Here is a 27,297-nt window from a genome sequence, read left to right on the forward strand (position 1 = left end):
TGGGGGCTGCAGAAGATGCCTGACCCCCATATGATCAGAGTGGTGTCTCAATCCTCTGTCCCGCCTGCTTTCTGTGTCATCTCCTTTCTATCATTTCTACATTACTCCTTTCTAATCTGTTCATACAAACATGTAAAAGGTTTCCGCACCAGAGCAATAAAAGACGCCACAAAGAAAATTCAAAAGGCTCTTTAATTAGTCTAAGTGATTAATTACACGGTGAGGGAGCCAGGTAATATAGATACTAGAATAGTTTTCAATTACCTCATTTAAATTTGATCATTAAACGTTAGAGGAGATGCAGGAAAAGAGGGAATATAAAAGAGAGAATGATGAGTATCTTACTGTAAGTGAACTGATAGATAATACAATAATAAATAATACGACAAATCAGCAACAGCTTTACAAAAAGAAAACTCAGAATGTGCCATAAGTGTGATTAGAAAATGTTAAGAGTGACTATAAATTCCTATCATAAGTAGAATACATGAATATGACACGAACAGCCTCACATCACGTTTGTCTATACTGATATACAGCAGTACTTAGAATACATGTTTACCGAGGCCCTGTGTGATGTTGTGCTGCTCTGGGGCCTCTGAGGCCCAGTGAGGAGCGAGTCCATGGTTTAAGACACCTTGTGCTGGTCGACGCTGTCCCACTACGTTCACTGAGCAGGTTGTGTTCAAATGGACTGCTTTCACAAAGTCTCTGCCTCCTCAACTCGTCACCGAAGCAACATGTGAAGGGTTTAGCTCCAAAAGACAATGTCTAAAGTTACCTGAAAGTCATCCACTGATACTGTGTTTGAACCTAGAAAACTGCGTCTCGTGTGTCTGGAGGCTAAATGCTTGTGTGATCTCATGTTGGAATTAAAGTCTTCACGTGTGGCAGCTGTGTCGGAACCTCGTGCTACAGTGGCGGCTTGTTTTTGGTGGCGGTGTCCCGTCCTGGTCCACGGCTCCTCGCCTGCTCATCTACTTGACACAATCCCAAACACGACAAACACAGTATGAAAACTCTGCTTATGTTCAACCAATGTGCCAACACGTGGACTGTTGTAAATCTTAGTGCACATTAAAGCACAGAAAACACAGAAGCGTCATAGGAAAGCAGCACGTGATAAATCACAGCTGGAGAACATCCGACAACTCTGTAAACTTTGCAGACTTTGCTTTCCAACACACTGTCACATCAAAAATTACTTCAAGTCAGAACAACTCTTCAATACGATAAAAGCACTACACCTACAGCGGTCCTGTCCACATCTGGTCTAGCTTCAGGTCCCCTTGATTCACACTCAAACCTCAGACTCCAGACTGGACACCCGTCGCCAGGGCCGAGGAGCGCAGGGGCTGGCCCCCGGCGGACCGCCCGCTCCCTGAGCGGCCTGAGCCTCCGATCCAGACTGGGAGCCCTGGTAGACCCCGTAGGCCCCGTACACGCTGTCCTGGTACAACAGGGCCCTCTGGGCTCCGCATCGCCCCCCACCACAGGCCAGCAGCTGGCACACCGGGCTGGGGTTCAGGTGGCAGCCGGGGGCCTGGTTGTGGTGCTGCAGGTCCAGAGGGCCGTGGTAGAGGGGGAGTCCGGGGTAGGAATTCAGATAATGGGCGTACTGTCTGCTGAGCAGGCTGGTGGCCCTGCGCACCATGCCTCGGCCCAGGCCTGCCCCGTGTCGCACCGCCTCGCCGTACGTGGGCAGGTGGGTGGACTGCGAGTAGCGCAGCTTCTGGCCCTTCCGCCCGTTGGGCCTCCTCTGGTCCTCCCTTATGTGGAGGTAGGCCTGGTTCCTGGGGAGGCACAGGTTGTTTCTGAGGTGGGCAGGGTTGCAGGGCTTGGCCGCCGTGGTCTGTGTAAGGAGGCAGGGGAACAGGTCCGGCAGGGTGGACGGTGACTGGCTGGACAGCGACGACTGCGACTCATCCAGCGGGCGGATCTGCTCGCTGCCCCAGGTGGCTTTCAGGAACGAGGGCCGGCGGTGCCTTCTCCTGCCCCTGAGCACCAGGTCCTCTGGGGGCCACGAGCCGTAGTTCTCCACCCTCGGGCACATGGTCTCCCCTGAGTAGATGTTGTCAACGCTGGGGGCGGAGATGTGGTTTTCCTGGAGGTGGTTTGCTTTGAGCTCGCTCAGAGACACGGGGCCTTTCTCACTCATGTCCTGGTCCCTTGGTTTCCTCCCCTCCACGTCCTCCTCGCAGTGGAAGCTCCTGGACCTTCTTTTCCGTCGTGACAAACCTGCTGGGACGTGATGGCCTTGAGGCGAGGAGACCGGATGGGAGGCGTAGATGTCAGGGAGCTGGAGGTCGGCGTAGGGGATGAACGGGGAGTGCGGGTACGCGTCCACGTAGAGCCGGCCCGTGGTCTGGTAGTGGTGCGGGTGCTGGTGAGGAAGCGGCTCGCCCACGGCCAGGTGAGGGCTGCTGAGGCTGGACACGGGGAGGGGCCGGTCGTACAGACAGGGGGCGGAGCGGGCGGGCAGCGTGTAGCGCAGCGGCGTGGGCCTGGCCACGCCCCTCTGCTGCTTCAGAGAGTTCACGGCCATCAGCGGGGGGGTCATGGAGCGCTGCGGCAGCGCCGAGTGGTTCTCGGTGATGTAGGCGAACCCCCCGGGCACGGCCTCCGTGGACACCGGGGGCACGCGCACCGGGAGGCTGCCGCCGTGGCGGCTCAGCTGCTCGATGGTCTTGGTGGCGTTGTCCAGGGAGCTCTCCACGTTGGCGGTGGAGACCAGGTCCTTGGCGGTGCGAAGCATCTTCAGCATGTTGGCTTGGGCGTAGTTGGAGGTCAGGTCAGGTTTGGCCAAACCAGAGGAGCGTCCGGGGTCCTCCACGCCGTTGAAACAGCTGTAAATACCCTGAGAGCGGGAGAATGACAAAGAGACGGAGAAGAGAGAAGCATGAATCAGCTCATCATTCGTAATTAAAAGAAATTTAAGCCACAGACTATTTAACCTTGAATAAATCCAGTCATTTCACACTTGAGACTTCGCCCCATTGGTGACAATCCTCCACCAAACTAATAAAAACCCACTGGCAGTAAAATATATTCTTTTCATTAATATCTCATTTTGTCACTGAGGCAAGACTTAGTAACAAATTCATTATGCATTCTCCCGGGACTCAAAGGAAAACAGTTTAAGCTGAGAGGATTGCCCCGATAAACACACATGGACACACACACTGGCTTTAAGTCCCCTGCAGAACAAACCGTCTCCAACTGCATGGACAAACAGAACCAAATCCCATGACTGCTCTCTGCTTACAGTTGGCTGAGAGATCCTGAAACAGCCAAATTTAATTTGGCCCTTGGGGCAGCCCCATACGGATTAATGATCAGATAGTCATTTAGCCGTTAATCTGATAAAACCCAGATTCAGGCACAATGGTGTAATTACACAGTAGAGCAGCCTGGACCCGTCCACACTCCTGGCTGTGTGTTCTGACTCAGCTTCCACCTCCACGTTCCCAAACACCCTCATCAACAAACCGGGACTTGGGCTGATTGAAAGCAAACGCTAAACAATCAGATCTAAATGCTAAATAAACTTTCTCTCATGTTTTCTTTCCCCTCCTCTCTAATAAATGTGCCGTGACAGTTTAGCTAATTTTATAACGAGGCCTTCCAATAATATCCTGTAATTACATGCAAATACACACTTGCACATATTTATCATCACATGAAAGCCACTTCACAGAAAGCCAAGCCTTCAATCACCCAATCAAGCTGTTAGTCGACTAATCAAATTACTGTGAGCCAACCGGTCGCCTGACGACATCATCAATGCAAAAGGCTCTGAGTCAGGTTCTCCCATAATCGTTGCAATCAGCAATCAAGCCAACGGAGGTTTCGTAAACAATGAGGAGCCCAACTGCTCATCATCCTCAGACTCCAGCGTCTCACCCTGCTGATGGCCAACAGGAAGTCGAGTTTGTGGGACTTGTGCAGCGAGTGGCGCAGCTTCCAGTAGAGCAGGTGTTCCCAGGCGAAGACCAGCAGGCTGAGGCCCATGGCCACCAGCAGCATGTAGAAGACGCCCGCCATGTTGTCGATGTCCAGCTTGCTGCTCATCACCTCGTTCTTCTCGTTCTGGCAGATGCCCGACAGCCACACGGTCTCCAGACGCTGGGTGTCTCCTGTGAAGACGGAGGAGGGTAACTCAGGCGTGAGTTTGATTAGAAGCTAGACAAGACATCTGAGGAGTCTGGATTCAGTTTAGGTCGACCAAGGTTGGACCCAGAGACCAACATCCTTCTCTGCACACATAAACATGTGCACTGGAGCGACAGTATTTACATTTTTGTAAAACCGATGGCTACATAAGCAGATAGAAAAAGGCAAAATAGGATTTTAGAGGGATTATCAGTTATTTTGTTGCAAATCCAGTGGAGAACTGAGCCAAACCAGTGTCAGGCTTTGTGGCGTAGCTACATTCACCCTATTGAACGGGTCCAAGTGGCAGCTTTTGAACACGTCTCCATCATCATTACCATGAAAGCTACTCCTCCAGGCCTGCGAAGAGGTGGCCACCTCGCGAGCTGCTTTCCTGCCAGTGGCCCCCAGAGAGAACGGCCTATTTTATCATACGCTGACCACAAATACACTATTTATTATGTGGTGGTGTGTGTGAGGAGGAGGTCCTAAGCTCTCAGAGGAGGGAGAATATTAGCTCCACACCTGCAAGGATCACGGTGTGTGTGTGAGAGTGTATAATGGAGATAATCATATCCCTGACGTGTCCCGCTGTCCTGCAGGATATTAACTCTTCGTGGTGAGCCTCCCTCCCACGACGCTGCTCACACTGAAGTGGACGAGCGCCAGTTCAGCGCGTTAGAGCGTCAGCGTGTCAGTGCAGGAGTGAGTGTGTGTCATGTGATGCGAGGCCTGGTTGAGTTCCCACCATCTCCAAGGAACTGCAGCAGAGCCAGATCGATGAGGCGCTTCCAGCGGGAGTCCTTCTGCAGAGCGATGCCGTATCCCGTGGTGGCGAACACCTTCCCGCTGCCGATGGTCACCAGCTTGCAGCCCTCGTCCTTCCCGGCCATGTAGTTCAAAACAGCGGCGTCGTAGATGAAGGCGTCCAGCTTACTGCGGGAACGGATCAGAGAGAATGTGTGGATGCACAAACCCACCTCGAACCGTCAACCTCCCATGTCATCTAATGTACAGGGTGACGCATGGAGCAGTAGAAGCCGTTCAGCTAACAGACAGGCTCACGCTGCAGCATAAAGCACTGTACAAGCTCTGTACACATGCACAGCAGAGCTGTGAGTGAAAGGCTGGTGTCAGCGTGCTGCTGCACAAGGAAAGTGAGCATAAAGTAAAAGTGAAGGGTTGGACACTGGAGATGTGTTAACAGCCGTGCCCATGGTTCCTCTGAGCCTGATCTGAGCTCTACCTGGTCTTAAGGCTGTCCAGGGCGCCTTCCACCGTCTTCTGGTTGTATTTCATCATGTGCGTATGCATGTCGGGGTAGTTGCTGCGGATGTTCCTCTCCGTGCTTCCGTTCGGGACGGTGCCGAAGCGAAAAGGAGGGTAATGCTCCTGTGGCTTCTGGAACTGCAGGGGGATAAAGGAGGGGGAGAGGAAGAGGGGGAGAGGCCAAGAGAGAAGGAATTAGAAAAGAGAAACAAAGTGGAAAAGGAAGTGAGGAGAAAATGAAATGAAAGGAGAGACTGGAGAGATTGAGAGCAGGACGGGGAGGGGAGAGAGAGTAGGACGACAAAGTAGAGGCGAGATTAAGGAGATGAAGGGGAATGAAGAAGGAAGAAACGAGAAGGCGATGGAGAAAGAAAAGTAAAAAGAGAGAAGGGAACAAAAAGGTAAAAATACATGTGAGGAGACAGAGAGAAAGCGATGGAGGGAAAGATCACGGAAAAATATGATCATAGAGGAAAAAGAGGAAGAGGAAAAAGGAAACGATGGAGGAGAAAAGAAAAGGAAAAGGGACTGATCATGATCTGATCAGCAGCTAAACTCAGCATCACCTCATCATCGCCATCAGATGATCCCACATCAGGTCATCTGTGCCAGATCGCAGGGCGACGTACACACACTCGCTAGCGATTGATCGGACTGTAAACGGGAACCAGCCATTCGTCTTTGTTCCAGTACTGACCTTTTGAGTGGAGCAAATGAATGGGCCCATCTGAACGTGACAAAATCACCCTTTAGCTGCAACCGCTCGAGATCAGAGCAGATATAAAATAGTGGTATTGTAGAATCAGCAGAGGTCCAGGTTTGAGCCACTGTCACGGTAGGACAGCGCGAGCAGCTGTTGTTTCCTGCCTATTTATTGCATTTATTACCAGTAGGAGACGCAGAAAGTGACGAAGGCCTGATCCTTTGATCCTGGAAGACGTGAACATAGCACTCCAGCACCTAAATCCACCTAATCCTCTGTCGTATAGGATTTGAATGAAGGGGCAGCGGAGTGCCTCTGACTCTGTGCATATGCAGCCAGTTAATTTATCCACAGATCACTGAGGTGGCTCTGCTGAGCCCTGCCGGGAGCTGTGTTCGCTATCTGTGCAGAATTAAATGCTTTTCCTCTAAACCTCCTCCGGGGCCGTTTTCTTACAGGTGGAAATCGTTGTGCGTGGAGGAGGAAGTGCGTGGGGGTTGTTTCCCTGCAGCACGGCGGCTTTTTGAATCGTTTGACATTTGGCGATGGTGCTTTAACAGTGTGAGCGAGATGAGAGATGGAGACAGCACAGGGGGAGTATTGACGGACAGACGGAAACACTGACAGGACAAGTCGAGACTTCATCTGTATTGACGGGAGGCAGTCATTGATTAGTCATTCATACCACTGGGCGCCCCACTGGTCGGAAAAGGACAGAGATGCTCACAACAAAGTTCTTTTGCTTGACTTGGTCTTTTCTTTCTTACTGCAAGTCAGTTTTACACAAGTCGATACAGAGTGATGAACTCCAAATAAGAGGTGATGCTGCCTTTAAGCACCAAGACGAGGCCTCGAGCCGTCTGCGCCTGACTGGACCTTCAATAGCTGTCCAACCTTTACCTCACAGCCGGAAGCGGTGGCGTGGCCTACCTTCTTGTCCGACAGCCCAGACACCGTGTCGATGTATTGCTCCTGGATCATGAAGGCGGCCAGGTTGGCGGTGTACGACGCCAGGAAGATCACAGCGAAGAAGGCCCACACCAGAACCATGATCTTACTGGTGGTTCCTTTGGGGTTTTCAATGGGGACCGAGTTGTTGAAGACGATGCCCCACAGGAGCCACACAGACTTCCCGATGGTGAACGTTGGACCACCGGGGGCTGGAAAAGCACAAAGGCATGAAACAGAACTGTAGGTTCAAGCTCATATCGCGGCTCGTGTCTCCTGAACTCTCTGTTCCATTTCTCCGTATTCCTGCTGTTCGTGTAATTATTCATGAACCCTCTCATGCGTCTCTGCAGACGTCTGCGCTGCAGAGCGACTTCGCACCCGGCCCGTTCCCATCGCTCTCCGCCACCGGAGCTCGTGCACAGCAGCAGAGGGTGCCACCGCCATCAATCACGCTTCGATTAGCACGGCGACGAGCGCTAATTAAAACAGGAAAATGACCTTTTGGACCTGGAGACGAGGCGCGCGCCGCCTGCGCCGCTTTGCAGGATTGATTATCCCTCTCCCCAAAATCCTGCTGGAGAAGTCCTCACGTTGCAGGTCGTGCACAGCGGGTTGGATTTAGCAGGCTTAGTGTAAAACGCCTTGTAAAATGCAAATTAAGTACATTTATGGATCCTTTTCATAACTTCACAGGCCTAGTTATTTTTAGATAGACTAAATATAAATAATGAATTCTTCCAATATTCCACTTGAGACAAAATAAAGCACAAACAAGGATTTGTGGAATGAAGACAGGCTTGTCTTCTTTCCTCTCAGATGTGGCTTGCCCACATTTAACATTCTGTCCTCAGACTCACCTTTGGCGCTGACCAGGCTGCGGTTGTATCCGACGGGACTGAAGTACTCGAACACGAACACCGTCACGGCCACCACCGTCAGGCACATCACAAACATCATGACCCACACCGCTGGGCTGTAGGGCTCTGAGGAGCAACATAAAGGGTTACAACGTGATGAGGAGCGTTCCACGCGCTGCAGCAGGACGGCACGAGGGCGACGAGGGACTGACGGAAGCTCAAATGAGACGCGGGGAATGCACTGTTCAGGATTTTGTGCTGAATTTTGTTGTTTGGGGTTTGGAAAGGGGATTTAGGTGTGTGCGCAGCACGTAAAGGGATTTAGTTGCTGGCCAGAGTTATCGGCATGCTAAAAGCTTAATGGGAAGTTTTCCTGAAGCGTCTGCAGAGACTGGAATAAGTAGGCCATCGCCAGGGAAAGCGTTGAGGAACACAACATGGCTGACACGCACTGTACGAAACACAACACGTCACGGGTTTGAACACAATCAGACCCAAATGGATGCAGCAGCAGCGGCTGTTTTTCTTACCGAGGAAGGCAGATGGGGAAACTGTACCGTTGCTGCGGGCGACCATGACGCTAATGCCCGTTTCAATGGTTTCAACGAATGGCACAGAGAAGTCGATGATTTCGGAGCGCTCTTCGTTGATGGTGAGGGAGCCGATGGCCATGTGCGCTCGTCCGTACACAACCTGAGAGGAAACACAGTGTGTCTCTGTTCTGCGTTTGCACCAAAGTATTTGTGGTTGCCGTGACATAAACATTAATGTGCCATTTTCATCACAGCACAAGCTGCATCCCATCGTCCCAGAGGACGCACTGACACGCATTCCTCTGGCAAAGAGGCAGCGAATTTTGAAAGTCATGAGCTCCACAATCAGACAGGAGCCACAGAGTGAACTTCATTTGTCCTGTCTTAAACATCCAGTGACACAAAGCGGAATCTCAGAAGCATTTCTATCCAGGATATTTTTCCTATAAAGCAGACGCACACACAGATCATGTGTGATGCCTTCAGGCACACAAAACCAGCAGGAAGCCTCTCCTGAGCAACACCTGTTCAGAGTGTTCACTTTCAGATGTGTTAGCTCCATATGTACGTGCACGGCTTCACACCACTGACCCAGATAAACTCATCCCCAGAAGCTCGGGGCGTCATGAGTGTCGTCCATCAATCACACAGCAGACACATTCGCCACTATATGAGTCAGTGATTAGCCCGAGGTTCACTACTACAGAGGCCATGATTTAAACCCAGGTCCTTCCAGCTGAGGCCACAGCGTCCACCAGCACCGTGACCTTGAAAACCTGCTGCACGTTAGTTTGAAACAGCAAATAATGCAACAGGACATTTAGCAGCTAAGGAACGAGCTCAGTCCGTCGGACGCTAATAGAGAGCGGCACAGAGCTGCACTTTACCCATCAGGCGGCCGCATGCATGAGTGATGACGTTGGTCCTAATAATGCTTCAGTGTCTAATGACAACTGAGGACAACTGCTTGAGCTTTAAATAATTCCTTCTTCTCTTCCTGTGACTTTGTGTTTTGACTTTGTCCAGTTTCCACGCCCTTTATTCTTCACCTTATTAACTAACCCTTCAGAGTATTTAGGCCATGTTGTTGCCTAAAGCTACATTTATTACATTCGATTTGTCCATGAACATTTCTAAAACACTTTGCTCTGATAAATGTCTGTGCGCGGCCACTAGGCAACCCAACACCAGCTGCTGCATTCAGGGACTTATCCTTCTTTAAATAACTCAGGCCCCGGTCTCACCTCTCCAATCATGCCATTCCAAATCCCACGGACCAGCTTGCCGTGCTTCCCGTTGGTGACCAAGTACAGGTCGTAGGAGAACTTGATGGTGCGGGACAGCTTCTTCAGGATATCGATGCAGAAGCCCTTGCAGCAGAGTTTGGTGTAGGACTCTCCAAAGAAGCTGCTAGAAGGACGAGAGCAATCACAGTCACACACGCAGTAAATACAGTCTTGTTTCCACATCTTATGATCAAAACCCGTCCTTGCAGCCGTGGCTATCTTTAGCCTCCGCGATCCTGCCTCGTTTCAGACTCCAACTGCTAAATAGTCGCGGCCTCTCACGCTGACAGCTGCTGCAGCTTCCAGCAACAAAGTGAAGGGCAGACGACGGCTGGTTCATTAGCTAAAATCAATGGCTGTTAACAAAGCGTCTCGCAGAGACAAGACAGAGACGACACAACGTACAAACAATCACATCCAACGATGAAGTGTGGCGAGGCCCACTGAACGCTTCAACGACTGCGACAGCCTCTAATCAAAGGCCATTAAGGTTTGTAGCATTTGAGGGACGCACTCACTTCCTCATTGTGGCCTCGCTGCTTAATGGGGTGTAGAAGAAGAAGACAGAAGGACAAGAAATGGTGAGAAGTAATAAAAGAAGAATGAAGAAAAACAACAGAGTGCTGCGAAGTAAATCATCGTTAGCGTAGCACTAACACCTACAAGTGTGAACCTCAGCGAGTCAGGAAGGAGCACGAGGCCCTGAACGCTAGAACCACAGCCAGTAGTTAACGCTGGAGCTGATCATTTTCACAAACCTGTGCATTCGCTTCACGTTTAAACGGCTCTTTGCTTTATGGGAGTCAATGGCTCTGATAAATGCAGCGTTACACACATGCACGACGCATACAGTACGGCACCGCAGCCTCCGAGGATTAGCAGCGGTTGTGTTGCTCAGTGGGTTGAAACTAGTGCAGCCATGAGGGAGCGGGAAGAGGGAGGAGGAAGATTCTCAAACGCACATCATCCAGTATATGTTAATGTTTGCAGCAAAAGCCCCAGAACAGGCAACACAGTGAACATTAGAAACCAAATGACTGTGGCATCACAACCAAACTCTGCCCATAGTTTACTGGGCTAAACAATACAGGGTCACGTAGCAGCGACGAAGCTGCTTCGCTCAGGGCGCAAATTCTGCTCTTAATCAGCTCAGCGTTCTGGCAAAACAAGCCATCATCTGTCCAAAGAAACTGTTTTAATGAGCAAGACAAAAACCTTTAATCGTGACAAACATCTGCTGTACAGGGACGCCGCTCGGACCACACGGCCAGATTAACTGCCTTCCCTCTCTCCTTCTCCCTGTCTGTTGGTCGCCGTCCAAATGGGACATGCCTGTCGGAGAGGAGTGGCGAAGGGGAAACCGTGAGGGGCAGGATGGGATCACACGGCCGGCTGTGACAGATGTCCCCGCGTCGGCCGGATAAATCTTCTTTACTTGCAATCAATGCACCGTGGAAGCCAGCAACCGCCACGACGTGTCTGTAACAAACGGTCCGCGTTTAACCGGGGAGACGCGGAGCAAACAAGAGCGGGGCCGTCCATCATCTGTGTGCACATCACAGTGTCACATATCTGTAAAATAACAGGATCAAACTGTGGCAGACGCAGGATCAGGCAGAAAATCCTCCAGTAACAGTTAAGATGGAAATAACAACTCTCCAGTGTGATGAAGAGATGAAGAAGTGGAGGCTGAGAGGAAGCATCGGAAAACAGAGGAAACACCTTAACTAAAGCTCCACATCAGAGCATGTCTTATGCAGGACTCATAGTATGTAGAACTACAGTAAGAAACAATGAAACAGCGAAGCTAAAACCACAAGGCTGAAACGACGAAACTGAAACGAGGCTGAAACGACGAAACTGAAACGATGAGGCTGAAACGAGGCTGAAACGACGAAGCTGAAACAACGAGCTGAAAAAACAAGGCTGAAACAACGTGCAGCCATTAGCAGCAGTTGTAGAAGTCAGAGGTGTAATAGCTGTTTAATGGCTGTGGACACTCAGCACACACACTTAGTCTGTGCTTAATGAAGAGTGGAGGGTTGCAGTAAATTGAGACGGAGCGTGTGTGTGTGTGTGTGTGTGTGTGTGTGTGTGTGTGTGTGTGTGTGTGTGTGTGTGTGTGTGTGTACTTGTACTTGCATTGAAGTGAGAACCAAGAAGCGTATTTTCCTACCAAAGTGAGGACATTTTGACAAAGTGAGGGCAGGTCCCCACCAGACCTGTTTGAGGGTCAAGATGTGATTTTAGGGCTGAGGTTAGAATTGGGTTTTGGTTTAGATTAGAGCAAAGGTTACACATCTGCCTTCAGTTGTGATGGTTAGGGTGAGGGGCTAGGGAGGCATTATGTCAATGGGGGTCCCCACTTCCATGGCAGCACAGGGACGTGTGTGTGTGCTAGAGCGTGTGTGTGTGTGTGTGTGTGTGCGTGCGTGCGTGCATGAGTGCGTGTGTGTGCGTGCGTGCGTGCATGAGTGCGTGTGTGTGTGAGTGCGTGTGTGTGTGCGTGCTCTCGCTACCTGTCAGAGTCATTGATCTGACGCCGGCAGGGCACCGTGTTGGGGACACACGTGCCGGTCTCTGGGTCCACCTTCTCCACCATGACGAAGGGATGCTCCTCCAGCGTGGCCACCTTCAGGTGCCGGTCGTCAGACACGTGCTCCGGGGAGCTGCTGTACCGAGGCCACACCGGGTGGCGGACGTAGAGTCTTCCCCGAATGTATGTGCCCACCTGAAGACGGAGCAGACGCTGAGTCCTCTGACCCCTCTCTTCTCACCAGCCTCGTCTTTCCTTTATTCACAGGATGACTGATATTTTTAAAAATGTATAAAGGGAAATTAGCATGTGCTGACCTGGAGGAAGAGGATTAGGAGATGAAAGAAGCAGGGTTCATTAATGCGTCCTGAGGAGACTTAAAAGACTTTGAGGAAGCAGATATTAAAACAAAGAGAAGCTGACGGCATCGCATTAATCAAACATCGCAGCGGGGGCAGATTCTGTTATTTATTTTCTTTTTTCATCTGCATAAACAGTGAAATGTCACCGTTCAAGTCCACGCGTGATTAGTGCCATTTGTTTCACGCTGTTCGCTGTCTTGTTTAAAATATGATGAACTTCTTTTAATGCTTTAACAGCTAAAAAATGCTGTTGCGTCAAAGTCAGCGAGCTGAAAATAACAGACTGGGAACACAACGGTAGACTGAGTTTTTTAATGTCACACGCAGCCACTTCGGACCAGAACCGCTGTATAATGTCACATCACACAATGAATTATCCCACTGATGTCGGCGCTAAGCTCAGTGAAACCCTCCCAGTGAGAGCCGTGACCGTTTGTCACATCAGCCGGGCCTAATGAGCCGTACGCTCAGCCGGCGCTCACCGCGTACGAGACTCAGTCCGTCACCGCGGTAATGAGGCCTCTTCTTCCCTCCAGCTCGTTTGTTCGCGACACTATCGTCGCACATGGACGACTTACAAATTTGCACAAAGGTACAATGATTTGTTTTTGTGCAGCGTCCGTGAGTGACAGGGCGGCAGAAGTGAGGATCAATCAATGTAATGGCGCTTTAAGCTCCGTCATCGACCTGTGGAGCCTCACATTCACCACCCTGGAGGTGAGGTTCTGGAAACAGTACGAGGTCTGAAGCAAAGCAGCCCAGACGTCTGGTGCTGAGCTGAACACAGCTCTGTGCTGTTGCTACTACTAACAAGGTTGGTGAGAGTAAATGAAAAAGCTGCAGTTACAGGGTGTGAAACCGAGACAACCGGCTGAAAGACACTAAAATGCTCTGCAGAGCTGCAGAAGGTTGAATAGTCATGCACACGCGTGAGGAGAATCACCTGGAAAGAGCCGGTGTGCAGCAACCGTTATGGACGAGCTCCAGGCCACAGAGGCAGCGAAGAGGCTGAGGATGAGGACGTTAACGGCACGGCATCTCTAACAAAGCCACACGTGAGGACGAAGCCACTCACGCACAAACAGCAACGTACACACCAGCACAAGCCCACAACGGCCGGCGCTGACATTGATAAAGGAGGTTGGTCTTTGGAGAGCAGAAATAAATTAGTTCAACTGGAGCTGTGAGATTACGTCCAGGTCTCTGTTTAGCCGCACTTTTTTAATACGCCCTGGGGCTTTGGAACGCGTGCGTGCGTGTAAAGGAGGGAATGAAAACCTCAAGACAAAACAGGAGGAAGATAAGACCACGGCTCCAACAGGAAGCAACAACAATCCTGATTACAGCCACACTGCACGCGTTGTTCAAAGAGTCTGGGAGGAGCTGAGGTCAAGATTTTAATCCACTTTTACTCCCAGAGCAACAGGCAGATGATGTGTGTGGGTCAGAGGCTCCGCACCCACATACAGTAAAAGCTGAATAGTTACAGGTGGCTGGAGCTGCACCAGCGCTCTGCTTCTACCCATTATCTCTAATGTAACGGCGTGGAGGGTGTACGTACATTTTCCCAGAGTCGCTCCCGATCCAGAGTGAAGATGATCATGGAGGGGTTGGAGAGGAAGCCTTGGCTGTTGAACGACAGGTCTTTGCTTTCCCACGTCACATTCAACATGTGTCTGAAAGCCACACAGACACAAACACGTGCAGCAGGAGTTTGCAATCAAGTAACTTGAGGATTTACATATTCGTGTCCAGCGATGCAAACAAACAATGATCACGTCATAATTAAACCTAAAGCTCCCCAGGGGGCCTAGTCTGAGAAGTGGGGGGAGCTCATTAGGCGACGACAGCGGCGGCGCGTGAGGAGGTCGAGTGTTCCTGTCTGCTAAGTGATATGTCCATGACACACTGGGCTGTGAATAATGAATTCAGGCAACTACTAGGCTTCATGTCATGTGAGCCCATGTGATGTGTAAAGGCTCAAAGTGCTCTCATGCATTTCTAATGAACCTCTTCAACTTGTTTTTATGCCAACAAAAGTACCTGAAAAGAGTATTGTTGTCTGAGCTTTTGGCCGGCTTGCTGCAGTCGCCGTGTCCCTCGGGGATGAAACCGTAGCGCTTCTTAAAGCCGGCGGCGCCTTTGGCTATGACGGCCACGCCCTCACGCACGCGCTGCCGCAGACTCTTCTTCCACTGGTCCGTGATGACGCCGATGACGCCGATGGGGAAGCTGACAGGTGGAGGACTGTCAGGGTTGCCCACGGCCAGGCTGGGAAGGATCCAGATGTAGCCCGGGCCCAGCAGGCCTACCTCAGCAGCCTGACTGAACAAGTACTGGGCCTCCTCATGGGAGCAGTACGCCAGCAGGACCCGAGAGTCCACCTGCAGTCAGAAACACAGCCAGGCGCTAATATGAGTCATCGCAAAAGCTCGTTTCGGAGTTTAACTGGATCTTATGATGGTTAAAAGCCAGAGTGCCGCTTACTGGGATCTATTTCATTGCATGATATTACCGGTTAACAGCACCTGCGTGTGTGTGGATTAAGTGATAATGTGCCCATTCACCTGCTGCAGCATCCGTCTGGTCCTCACATCATTGGCCCCAACAGACATTTCCATTGACAAAACGTCCTGTAGATTCCACAGGAAGTAGGACGTGTCCGTGTAGGACTCGACGATGTCCACGAAGGTGTCGTAGCCCGGCAGCAAACTGGTGATCACCGCAAACTCGCCCCAGTCGTACTCCTCCATTAGCTGTGGGATGGAAGTGAAATGATACGATGTCAATAAAGAAGACAGACCTCCAATTACAAAACAGTCAGGACCTTCAGCTTTAACCAAATACTGTGAAATCAACTCGAAGCATCACAAGTTCAGACTGAATTCTTGGGACTTTAGCCATTTGGTTTTACAACCGACATCATTCCTCAGCTGATGTCATTTCGTACCTTAAACATGCAGAGAATCTGCTGCTCTAGTGACGCTCCCATCTGTAGGAAGAACGATCCATCAGCCTGTGAAGACAAACCGCCTCTCATCAGAATCACCAACATCTGTATCACTGTGGGTCTGATGTGGATGAAACTGTGCCACTATTAGAACACTGTGCTAATAATCTGTCCTCCACCTGTTGGCAGGCTTGTGTGCACCAGTGGAACCACCTTCCAAAGCCAATTAAGATGATAAGACGTGTCCAACGGGAACAAGGCTTTAGTTCTGCTCACACTGGATGACATCTTTATGTGTTTAGAAGTGCTAACAAAAAACAACTACACAGATGATGAAGTTTTATTGAGATTGATGGATGCAACGCTCAGTGGTAAATATATATACTTGCACTCAAAAGCAATAAAGATCCCGTCTTCCTATGAATATTTACATTATAGTTTGCATATTTATGGATACCTGTCCATATCCAGCCTCAATTAACGGTGTGTAAACTGCCCGCGCTCAGTCCTGCTGCTCTCGTTCTGTCAAGTCGGGTGGTCCGGTGTTTTATGTGCCCGTGTTAGCATACATTTGCATATCAGCTCGTTGTGTGTCTGTTAGAGACTCAAACGCCCTCAGGTAAAGTAGGCTGAAGACAAGAGGCGGGTAAATAAAATGAAAGGCTTGTCGGAGCGTCCGCCTGCTTTTATATAATAGCAGGGCTTTGGTGGAGACCCAGGGGCCCGGCTGTGGAGCAGGCCGAGAGCAGGGCTGTGATGTAAGCAGGTGCAAGAGCCCGCAGGACCTCCAGTAGTAATATTCTGAATGTGATTCGATACCAGACAGGCAGCTGGTGCAAGACGGTGGAGAACGGGGCAACGTGGCTTTTTAAATTCCATATGTGTGTGTGTGTGTGTGGACGACACACGAGCATCCTGCTCTATGTGGAGACAGGAGGTCTGGGAAGTCTAAAAATACACAAGCTCACACGTAGACAGAGAAGTCACGCATGAGAGTGAGACAAGAAGGGAGCAGACAGTGTTGGACTGTCAAAGGCCATTTGGGAGCCGGTCTCAGATCTCTTCAGTCCGTTCTCGTCTCCAAGGTGAATCACTGTCAGCTCGCCTTCCCGTTGCGCTTCCCTTCCCAGCAGCTCAGCGCCTCTGCGAAGCCCCAGAGAGCTGTTCATCCTGAGGAACTCCACGGGAGCGGCAGCTCCGCTCGCCGTCACTCACTTTCACCGCTTCTGCCTCTGACTTTGTGTGAGCCTCGCATCCAGGGGCCGGTCCTGTGGCCGCGGCTGCTCCAGACTGGGCCGCACATCAGAATACTACAGAAATAGAAGTGGGCACGCCAGTCAGGCTGTCGCTGCATGAATAAGGAAGGAACAACTGGGTAAGTCTAGTGGCCCACTTCAGCTCAGAGGTTCAACTTGAAGAAGTGTCACTAAAAAGCCGGTTAGTCGCGGCTGCGCTGATAAACAAGCCAGCGGAGCAGAACCCGCATGGGCCCGGTGTCTCATCGCCGCTCAACTGGCAGCATCATAAATAGCTGAGAATCAAACATCCACGTGCGTCTCAGTGAAATCAAACAGCGGCAGAAGTGTCCTGTTGCGTGTCCACACCCTCCATCGCCTCGTCCTCCTCCTCCCGCTCTTCAGCACCCTGGCAGCGCGCCTGTCACACGCAGACATAATTAGCAGCGCTGCTGCAGGAGCGTATGCTAATGTGACAGGGAGACGGTGGACACGGTGGCTGCACACTCGCCTCCTCCCGCCGGTGCTGGTCCAACAGGAAGCAGGTCGTCCACACAGATGGAAACAGATGCAGCGTGCGTGTACGTGTCGCTCAGAGTGAATGTAGTCAAGGACCATTTGAAGGAGACTTTACTTCTGCTAATTAAAAGCTCCACTTTAACTGTTGACCTCTGAAAAGCCTGTTTGGTGAAAACGTAGACGTGTCCTGCAGGTGAACCGGTCACACGTCACCGCCATTTGTTCTAACGCATGTTTGAGGCGCCTCTGATGGATTTATAGCCGTGCAGTGGAGCTCCCTGCTTTCAGTCTATGTGCAACCAGCAGCAGCGCTAGCGCTCAGACTCGCCGCTGTGCTGAAATTACTGGGCCACGCTGTGAAGATTGCAGCCGCGCTGGCGCTAATGTGGTTTCTTCCCCGTTTCCAATGGGGATTCTGTGCATCCGCTCTGGGTTTCTAGTGGCCTCTTTTTGGAGTTGATTTCTGGATCACAAGGCCAAGAGAGATCCAGAAGTGAAGGGAAGGGGGAGAAGAGACAGAAGGACGAGTGGAGAAAGCGGGTCAGTCTGGCCGCGGAAACAAAAGCCCAGAAAGGAAACGTTTGATCCAGTGAGACGTCCGGCTCCTGTTCTGCTCCAGCAGCGTGAGCAGAGACCTTAGGCCTCCGTGACCTGACACAGTCCAGTTCTCATGGACCCTCAAAGCCACGCAGACTCCCGTTTAGTCGCCGATTCTTCCAAACACGTTCATCATCTACAGCCACAATTAATCAAATGCAATAAACAAAAACGTGTTTGTGATCAAAGACTTTGGTTGCGTTTTGTCTCTGGGAGCTTTTATGGTAATTGATAAGAGCTGTCATCTGTAGTTGATTACTGTTCGCTACCAAAAGCAGCCGTAACAAAGGCCTCGTTAATTAACAGACACTAAGCAGAAAACTCCTCTGTAGCAGGTGATTTTTTTAAATACTACAGAGCCTTTGAATTGTTTTAGCGTTGGATGGACGGATTGACTGACGACTGGATGGGCACAAAGCCAGAGGTTCAGCGGAGATAAAGATAAAGCAACAAATAGACCCAAATATCTAAATAAATATAATGTGAGATTTATTTCTTTGTCATAATAATTTATTGTAATTCATTTCTGCTTCTGCTACTTACGGTTTCTGTTTACAATCTTTGGACAGAGCTTCTTGAACCACATGCAGGGACGTGTTACAGCAGCAAATGACGTTGAAAATAGTTTTTCACCAATTGCATAATTAGACCTCAGTACGCTGATACACACTTTTGCACAAAGCAGACGCTGGTGCACAATCATTGCTATCGTAACGACTCATTTATCAGACGGCAGAACAAATTAAAATGATTGCTGATAAAGGTTGTCTTCGCTGTCTTCTACATCTGGATGCAGCTCCCTCTAATGATCACCCAGCTCACTGCACTGACTCACAGCCCCAACACAAAACACATTCAGCCTCTGCGCTCCGACTCCTCCTATTGAACAGCTCTCACGCTTTCTCTCAGCTCTTCATTTCCTCCTCTTCGCCGTCGCTTGATGTGCGCGACGCCTGACAAAGCACACACTTCCTTTCCTTCCTTCAATCTTTTCATCTTTGTTTCAATCCCTCCTTCCTTGTTGTTTGCCATAGAGAGATCACTGAGACAGGAGCCATAAATAGGCGGCCCAGGCGTCTGCTGCTTCTTTTAAAACCCGCCATCAAAGATATTCATCATCAGGCTATTGATAATCAAGCACTATTGAGCTCTTTTATCCCGTATGAGAATCGTGCACTCACGCGTCTTTCTGCGTCCGATACACCTGCCCCATTGTGCCAGACACCTCTGACAAGCTCTTTCCCTCCTTGCTGACAACAAAGCAGCGGATAAGAGATGGAAAGCGGCTGAGGCTGAATGACGCCTTCGACAGACGTCCCTCACGAGACTGTGCTGTACTTCTGACACTCTTCAGGAAATGTGGTCGCCTGCTGTGTTTGGTCCTTAGAGGTTAAATAACGCAACGTGAACCGCTACTGATCAACTCTGCTATTTACAAACCAGACATGGGTGAGAACCGGCAAACTTTGACCCAAATATTTTGTCATTTCAGAGACACTGCGCAGAAGAAGAACTGTGAGACGAGTGTCAAAAGCCCAACTGGGGTAAATATGAACATGTCCATAAGGAAATGAAGGAAAGCAAAAAAACAGAAAAAGTCCAAAGTGACTGGTTTTCTGTGTGTGTGTGTGGGGGGGGGGCTCCTGAAGGGTCTAATTAACAGCTTAATGGGGTCCTGGAGCTGTAGGAGTGCAGAAAGGAACAAAGGTCTTTCACCCAATGAATTCAGCAAGTGCACAACAGGGCAAAGAATCTGGATTCAAATGTATCAAATACTGAAGGTGATGGCAGGAAAAAATAGAAGCATTAAGGGAGGATTTCAAAGAGATACGGACACATAGAAAGTGATGAGCAGAGAATATATACCGAAAAAATGAATAGAAAAATAGGAACGACTACTTCTCTCATAAAAGAGGGAATGGAGAATTATGTGTGAGACATTAAAACATTGCCTTCAGGCAGCTGTCAGCAGAGCTTCACCCTGGCATCTCTCACCTCCGTCTTACTCACATACTCCTCCATCAAAACACAGCAAATCAATCATCCTGCTGCGACTAGAGCTGCTCCTCTTTAATACCGTTTTATTATATGACATCTGCAGATACCGTTTGATTAACAGAGAACTCACAGAATGTCATGTGGAGGTGAGAGCCGCCGCTCGCGGACGCAGCTGCACTTTCTAGCTCGGTTTGCAGCGCCGGATAGGTGCAGGAACACACCCATTTAGCTCCATGTGCAACTGTGCGCGAACGTGTTCATTTGCATGTGTGTTTCCACGTGTGAGAGTTGGATCTATAAATACAAGGTGCCGACAGTGACAGTAAAAGCAATTAAAAGGAGGACGGGATCACGAGCTGGAAGCAGAGAGAGGAGGAGATGAGGCGAAGCTGCAGAATAGGTGCAGATTAACAATCCATCCAGTGTCATCAATCTCCTCTTTACAATCTAACTACACATCTCTCTGCTCTACATCTCCATTCATCAATGGGATGCCTGGCAAATCATAGCAGGAAAGCCCTGCTGCCCCTCAGGTGCACAGGGGTGATTGATTGAGGCACAGATCGCCCGCAGCATTTGTCTCCTCTCACAAACTTTGCCTTCACTGAATTTTCCCAGCCAGGGATTAAACGAGCTGATGAGGGTCGATGGCTGCAGTCTTTGCTGATAATTCAACCATCTGTATTACTCATAGCCAAATATTTGCATGCAGCGAGCTGCTTGCCACCGATCTGACCTACTTAGGTTGTTCTAAGCTGAGTGACTCCGGTGAGAAAGACTTCTGACGGAGACGGGAGGCAGAGGCGCCGCCGCCAGGGTTCACGTACGCTACGGTCGTTACCGGTCTGTGATCCCGGAGCTGACGTGACGTGTGGACTGTACCTTGTACGGGATGACAACGGCCGAGCCGCCGCTGATGCCCACGATCGGCAGAGCCGTTTGAGTGGAGACGAAGTCCAGGATCTGAGCCACTTCTGCCACCTGAAGGCAAACAGACAGTTAGCGTGAAGGAAGCTTGGAACATGTGCAGTCACCCAGCGGGGAGGCGTTGAATAAAAGAGAGGGGATGAAATATCTTCTGGAACACACAAGCATTTACTCAAACACGGCCTGATACCGGCTCCTACGTTAACAGCAAACACCCTGAAAGCACGGCTACATGGCACAGGCTGCGCAGAGGTTAGCATAGCATGCTAACGGTATTAGCACGTGCTAGCGCCATGCTGCTCACATGTTATTTATATGACAAATACACAGAAACCATCTAAAAACGCATCCAAACACGCGTCTAATCTTATTTGACTATAATAATGTCTGATTTGATGAGGAGCCCGCACCTTTGGAGAAGATTTTCCCTAAAAAAACTTGTTTTTCCTCGTGTGTGAAGGCAGCGACAGAAGGGAAGCACCGTGACCTTCAACATGACCCCGCAGGTCAGAGCTCCCCTGCAGGACTACACCCGCAACTACACCTATGCGAAATAAAATAAAATACGTAATGCTGACAGCGAACACGTAACTGCTTCAGCCAGGAAACACACATGAACACTATAGAGTGCGTCACAGTTGCAGAGTTGTGCAGCTAAAGCTTAGACTGATTGATTGCCATCTGCTGCGGGTCAAACTGTTGCATATGAAACGCAGCAAACGGGAAAAGGAAACTGCTGCTCGTACACATGCAGGAGCAGAGCATTAACGAGGTTTTTAATCAAATGACACTCACTACTCAACGCCAGCATCTACTGTATTTACTGTACTGCTAGTACTGAGCTACTACAGACTCCGTTTGCTGGTCCATATGGTGGAGCAGGCATCTGAAACGTGGCCAGTTTGGAGCTGGACTGGGGATTATCATGAGGCACAAACAAAGCATGCACTGCTGCCCCTCAGACTTCTGTTTGTCGTTGATGAGTAAATGTTAAGTGAAACCTGGCGATCAATGCAGAGCTGTTGTTCAAACTAAATAAAATAAACATGTGGAATCTCTTTTTTCGAGCTGACAGCACAGGGGTTTATTTTAGATTTAAACACTGCCTTGAGTCGCTCCAGGAAGCATAAATACGCAGCACGGCTCCCAGGAGGGGACGGGAAGGGAAACCCGAAACGCTGAAACCATGTCGTACCTGAGTGTCGGCGTCGGAGCCCACGTCGTCTTCGAACACCACGCCGTGCAGCTTCTCCATGGCCATGGTGTCACAGAGGCGCGTGAGCAGGTCGCGCGGGTTGGTGTCATTGACCAGCACCGTCACCGGGCTCACCACCACCGGCAGGTCCACGAAGTTTTCCCCGCTGAGGTGGCCTCGGATCTCGCTCTGGTAGCTGGAGCCGCTGAACACCACCGCCACGTTGATGGACGGGTGGATGAGGAGCGGGCGGGCCTGCAGGGGGCACGCGAGGAGGAGGAGGAGGAGGAGAGGAGGCCAAGGAGAGGAAGGAGGAGATGCGCTGGGAACGGCCATGTCGGCAGCCTACTGCCTGGAGGGAGGCGCGGGGAGAGGAGGGGGGGGAGAGAGCAACCATCACACATGCAAGCTGCTTTACTTTTATGATGTTTGGACATAATGCTTGATAATCCATCAGGACATATCCATCCCTTGTTTCTGCCTCCGACCCCTTTGTGCCACAGTATTAGCCCTACATTTGGACTCCACGGTCCATGTGTGTTGGGTATGTGTGTTCAAGAGTGCGTGCATGTAATCCTCCATAATCCACCCCCGTGTCACCACTGTAATCACCTTCGTATCTGCACACACATGCAGTGCGAGCGGGATGGAGGGGAGAGCTGCCACACAGGTCGCTGCATCGCTGCATCGCTGCATCGCTGCATCGCTGCAGCCGGCTGCTCTCCACACGCTCCCATGTCATGACATGAAGCAACACGTCATGCATGACGCTGCAGCGGATGTGATATGTCAGCGAAATGAACAGGTTCTGATCATTTCTGGACCGTGGAGTTCAAATCATTGAGTGACGGCTCTGGGATAATGGAGGAATCGATGGAAACCTTTTAGTCACGATCACATAATCTGATCAGCCACAGGTTGCACCCCCCCCCCTCCCACACACACACACACACACACACACACACACACACACACACACACACACACACACACACACACACACACACAAAGGATTACACTGGGATGAACAATGCAGATTATTCGACAACCTCGTAATGGCTCCAATCAGAAGCTTCCACATTTTATTTAATCCTATAATAGATCAGTCGTCCGTCAAATGGAAAACCTTGAATCATCTGAACAAAAAGGAGCGTTTGACCCAATTTAAAAACTAGGTGCATTCATCAGTCAACACCTGCATCTGGTGGAGTCACGTCAATCCATTTTTTCTGTGCGCCTCAGACAGAACAGGTGACGGGGCTTCGTGCAGCCAGTCAGTGTCGCTGTGGCCGTCAGAGACGTCCAGATAATTAACCAGCTCTGGTTGGGGTTAACCGTGGCCCCTTCTCATCGCTCACGGTCCTGGAAATATCAATCATTCAGCTTAATAAGGTTTCAGGCTCCTGGGCTTAAAGCGCTCATAGCAGTAAATATAAAGTTTGAACCTTTGACACATTCTGTAGTGATGATTAATGTTTCTGTTGATACAGCTTTATTCTTGCTGTTGTTTATTGCTGCTGTTGTTAGTTGTTAATCACATATTTGTTTTCATGATGTTTTGAGCAGTGTCATCTGCATATAGATACGTTATCTGCAACCTCCAGCCCCACTGGACGACCTCATTGAGAGCCACAGACCTGCAGCAAACAGCGCCTGATTATGGTTTAAATGATCTGTGGGAGAAAGGATGGGTTCTGTAGAAACGGTCCTCCGACCCGAAACCACCATTTATAATTAACACTCACGTCAGACAGCATCACGAGACGTCTGAGTAACAAAAGCGTCAGCATCTTGGCAGAGACACTAGCGTCTCCACACAGAGACAGTGGTAAAATGAGCAGCAATGATCCTTTAAAAACACAACATCACCTTTAAAGGAACTGAGCCGTGAAAGAAGAAGAGAACTGGTTAAACACAAGCCACAGGCAGCAGAAGCCTGCGCGCACATTTTAACTGAGAGGATCATGTGATCCAGGTCAACTGTTCATGTATCGGTGTAATCTCAGCGTAACAGGGCCTCAGATTAGCAGAGAGTGTTTGAGTGTGTGAGTGGCTGCTCCAGATTAGCAGCAGTATGTGTTTAAACCACACCCACGATGGGGACGGGCTCCTCATCATGCGTAAAAAGACCCTAAAGTGAACAGGAAGCCCGGCTTGGTTCTGTGGTGAGGCCCAGATGGGGCCAGAGACAGCGTGGCGCTGCTTCTATTGTCATGGAGATTCCTGCATCAGCAGCGGCTTTGTTTCACATCCACTGAAGGCGAGAGAACGAGAAGGAGGCAAAACGCTGGGGCCGAAGCAGGCGAGCGGCCGCCGGAGCGTTTGGCAGGAAGTGATGGAGTCCCTGCAGCGAGTCCACGGGGGAGGGGGGGGGGGGGGGGGGGGGGGGGGGGGGGGTGAGCGTCGTCCCTGGAGAATTAGCAACACGTCGAGTTGAGCCTGAACAGCTCCAAACAGCTTTGATTGCATTAATTCTGACGCTGGACTTGTATTAATAGTTGAAGGTCTTCCTCCCGTCAGCTCACGGCAGGAGAGCGGCTCTGACGCGTGAGGCGTCAGGATTCTCCTGAGCCTCGTTTACGCAGAACTGACACCGGTCCAACAGAACCCGCTGAGAACACTGGTTCTGCAGCAGCAGCAACATGTTCTCTGCTTCTGGAGAGGAGGATGGTTTGGAACCTTACACACACACACACACACACACACACACACACACGCACACACACACACACACACACGCACACACACACACACACAGACACACACACAGACACTCACACACACACACACACACACAGACACTCACACACACTCACACACACAGACACTCACACACACTCACACACACAGACACTCACACACACACACACACACACACACACACAGCGTGTGACCCCAACGGGAGCAGAGACGTCCTGAGCTGATTCTGGGTCTGTGGAGCGTCAACGTCGCCGCATTGATCATATTTTACTTATTAACACTCTGTGGTTTCCTGCTCTGACACATGAAGACGTGACAGTTTTACAGGAAATTGTTACGGCGCCGGCGTCGGGGGCCGTTTGTGCCTCGGCTCGGCCTCAAACGTCACCTCATCACAACGTACGTGACACAAAAAACGCTGCCGTGAATCGCACTCGTCCTGGTTCCTCCGGTTCTCCATGTCTGACTTTCAGCAGTGATCGTTGACTCACTGGCTTCGCATGCGGCCGCTCCGTGGGCCGCGTGCCGCAGGTTGGACCCCATCAGTCCATGACATCAGAACCCACCCAGTTAAGCACAGGTTACAGCAATAAAAGCATTTGTGTTTCACGAGGGGAGGAAACACACAGCCATCAGTCACCAGGAGTCACCAGGAGTCACCAGGAGTCACGGCGCGTGCCGAGGACTCCCCTCAGCACCGCGAGGCTCCGCGGATCGGACCGCAGCCTTACCTGCGTGCGCGCTGCTCCATGCCGCTCCCGCTGTCACCTGCCGCTCTGCTCTCAGCACCTGTAGGAACGGGCATCTGGAGTCGCCAGCGTGACAGCCGGCGTGCGTGACGTCTCGGACTCCCTCTCCTCACCCGTCTCTCACCCCCTTCTTCTTCGTGGCGTCTGCGGTGGAGGTGAGGACGGGACCCGAGCGGAGGCGGCGCCTCAGCCCGGCAGCGCCTGCATCCCGCAGCCTCCCGCTGCCTCCCGCTGGATGGGTGAGGAGGGGGTGAGGCGGCTCCTCAGCGCAGGAGCGCGAGCGCGCGTTCCTCCCCCGCTCTCCCCCGCGCTGCCTCCTCCGGCTGCCGGCTCTGAGGCACCGGGCTCAGCGCATCCATGGGACGGGCAGCGGCCGCGTCCTGGGACACTAACTTTTTCGCCTCCTGTGGTGCGGGTGCCGGCTGGTGCCGTCCTGTGTGATCCGGTGAGGGGAGGGTGGGATTCGGTGCTGGCCCCTCCTCGCCCTCGCTCCCATGTGTGTGAGGTGATCCAGCTGTCGGCACGGAGGCGCTGGGACAGATGGCGGGTCTGTGGGTCGGCCGGCTGTGCACTAGCAGGTCTTCATCCTGTTGCACTGATTTCCTCCCGTGGCAGAGTTTCTCTCTCTCTCTCTCTCGCTCGCTCGCCCGCTCGCCCTCGCTGCCGGTGCTGTCACACCAGTAATCCTGCTTTCCGTTCCCTCTTTAACTCCATCTTTTCTTTATCTCTCTCTATCTGCTCTCATTCCATCACAGGAGGGGCTGCATGTGAGTCCTGGTAATAATGGTGTGAGGATTTAGCCTGCTTCCCTCCCTCTCCTCCCTCTCGCTCGCTCGCCCCCTCCTCCTCCTCCTCCTCTCTCACTTCTGCTCCCGTTTCCTCCGTATTATTCACCTTCATCCTGTCATGTGTCCTGCCTACTTTTGCTAAACCCACCGTGTTGCTCTGCCGGTTCGTTCCTTATCTCACACTCCTCTCCTTCTCGCTATCAACAAGTCCAGAACGAATCCCTGCCGCCGCCGCTGCTCCGTCTGTTTATCACAAGGAGGAAATGTCAAATACCTGACGCTCGTCACTCACGTGTGAGGAAACATCAGGCAGCTCCTCAGAATAAAGGGGCGATCCACCACTTTTACATGAAGATGAGCGCCTTCACCCAGTGACTGCGGTTACATAATGTTTTCAGCTTTTTATAGCCTGAGAAAATAACCTCCCGTCGTGTGATCAGGGTTTTCTCAGCGGTGGCTCAAAGCCAAAGGTTTAACACAAAGTTTGCGTGACTGCGGCTCAAAGCAACATTTTGCTGTCTGACGTAATTTATTGTTATCTTCGCATCTGTGAGAAAACACAAGGAATGTGTTTGTTTTATTTGTTCAAGCTGACACACTGAACATAGATGCAATAATTAATTCACACGTTTTCACAGACATGTGAAACGTGGGTCCAGACGCGTCTCTGGTTCACGGTTTCTCGGTTTGACAGATGAGAATTTAATCAAATAATAATTGAAGGAATGAAGCTTAAAGTGGAGTCCAGCAGGTTGTCAGTGATTAAAGCAAACAGGAAATGAAGTAAATACCGGAACACAAGCCCACAGACCTTTAGGTGCACGTGCAGTCAAGCAGGAGCAAAGACACGGGAGACGTCTCATCCTGAGTCTCATTCATGGATCAAAGCGCTGAAACCTGAAAAGCGCATCAATCCATCACGAGTCTCACCGCACGCGCGCCGCAAACACGCGTTCTCAGGCAGCGCCGACTGGAATCGTGTCGACACGC

At 50.9% G+C, this 27,297-nt stretch overlaps 1 protein-coding gene across 2 annotated transcripts; it reads right to left on the bottom strand.

Annotated features, from left to right (window-relative positions):
• Positions 1–173: 173 nt before the first annotated feature.
• LOC114845782 (glutamate receptor ionotropic, NMDA 2C-like) lies at positions 174–26,332 on the bottom strand. 2 transcript variants are annotated; one of them, XM_029134216.3, is made up of 16 exons: positions 25,502–26,332; positions 22,071–22,422; positions 20,831–20,929; positions 15,600–15,665; positions 15,217–15,405; positions 14,693–15,033; positions 14,211–14,325; positions 12,271–12,482; positions 9,710–9,872; positions 8,463–8,625; positions 7,933–8,058; positions 7,055–7,284; positions 5,399–5,559; positions 4,901–5,088; positions 3,904–4,136; positions 174–2,857 (listed from the first exon to the last, which is right to left on the bottom strand). In XM_029134216.3, exons 2-16 carry the CDS (start codon positions 22,404–22,406, stop codon positions 1,301–1,303), a joined length of 4,179 nt encoding a protein of 1,392 aa, XP_028990049.1. In that variant the 5' UTR covers positions 22,407–22,422; positions 25,502–26,332; the 3' UTR covers positions 174–1,300. The 2 variants fall into 2 exon arrangements, with proteins under 2 accessions (XP_028990049.1, XP_028990046.1); XM_029134213.3 differs by having other exon boundaries at positions 9,710–9,875.
• Between the last annotated feature and the right edge of the window lie 965 nt (positions 26,333–27,297).

The sequence above is a fragment of the Betta splendens genome, chromosome 19 (assembly GCF_900634795.4).
Source record: "Betta splendens chromosome 19, fBetSpl5.4, whole genome shotgun sequence".
Classification (NCBI taxonomy): Eukaryota; Metazoa; Chordata; class Actinopteri; order Anabantiformes; family Osphronemidae; genus Betta; species Betta splendens.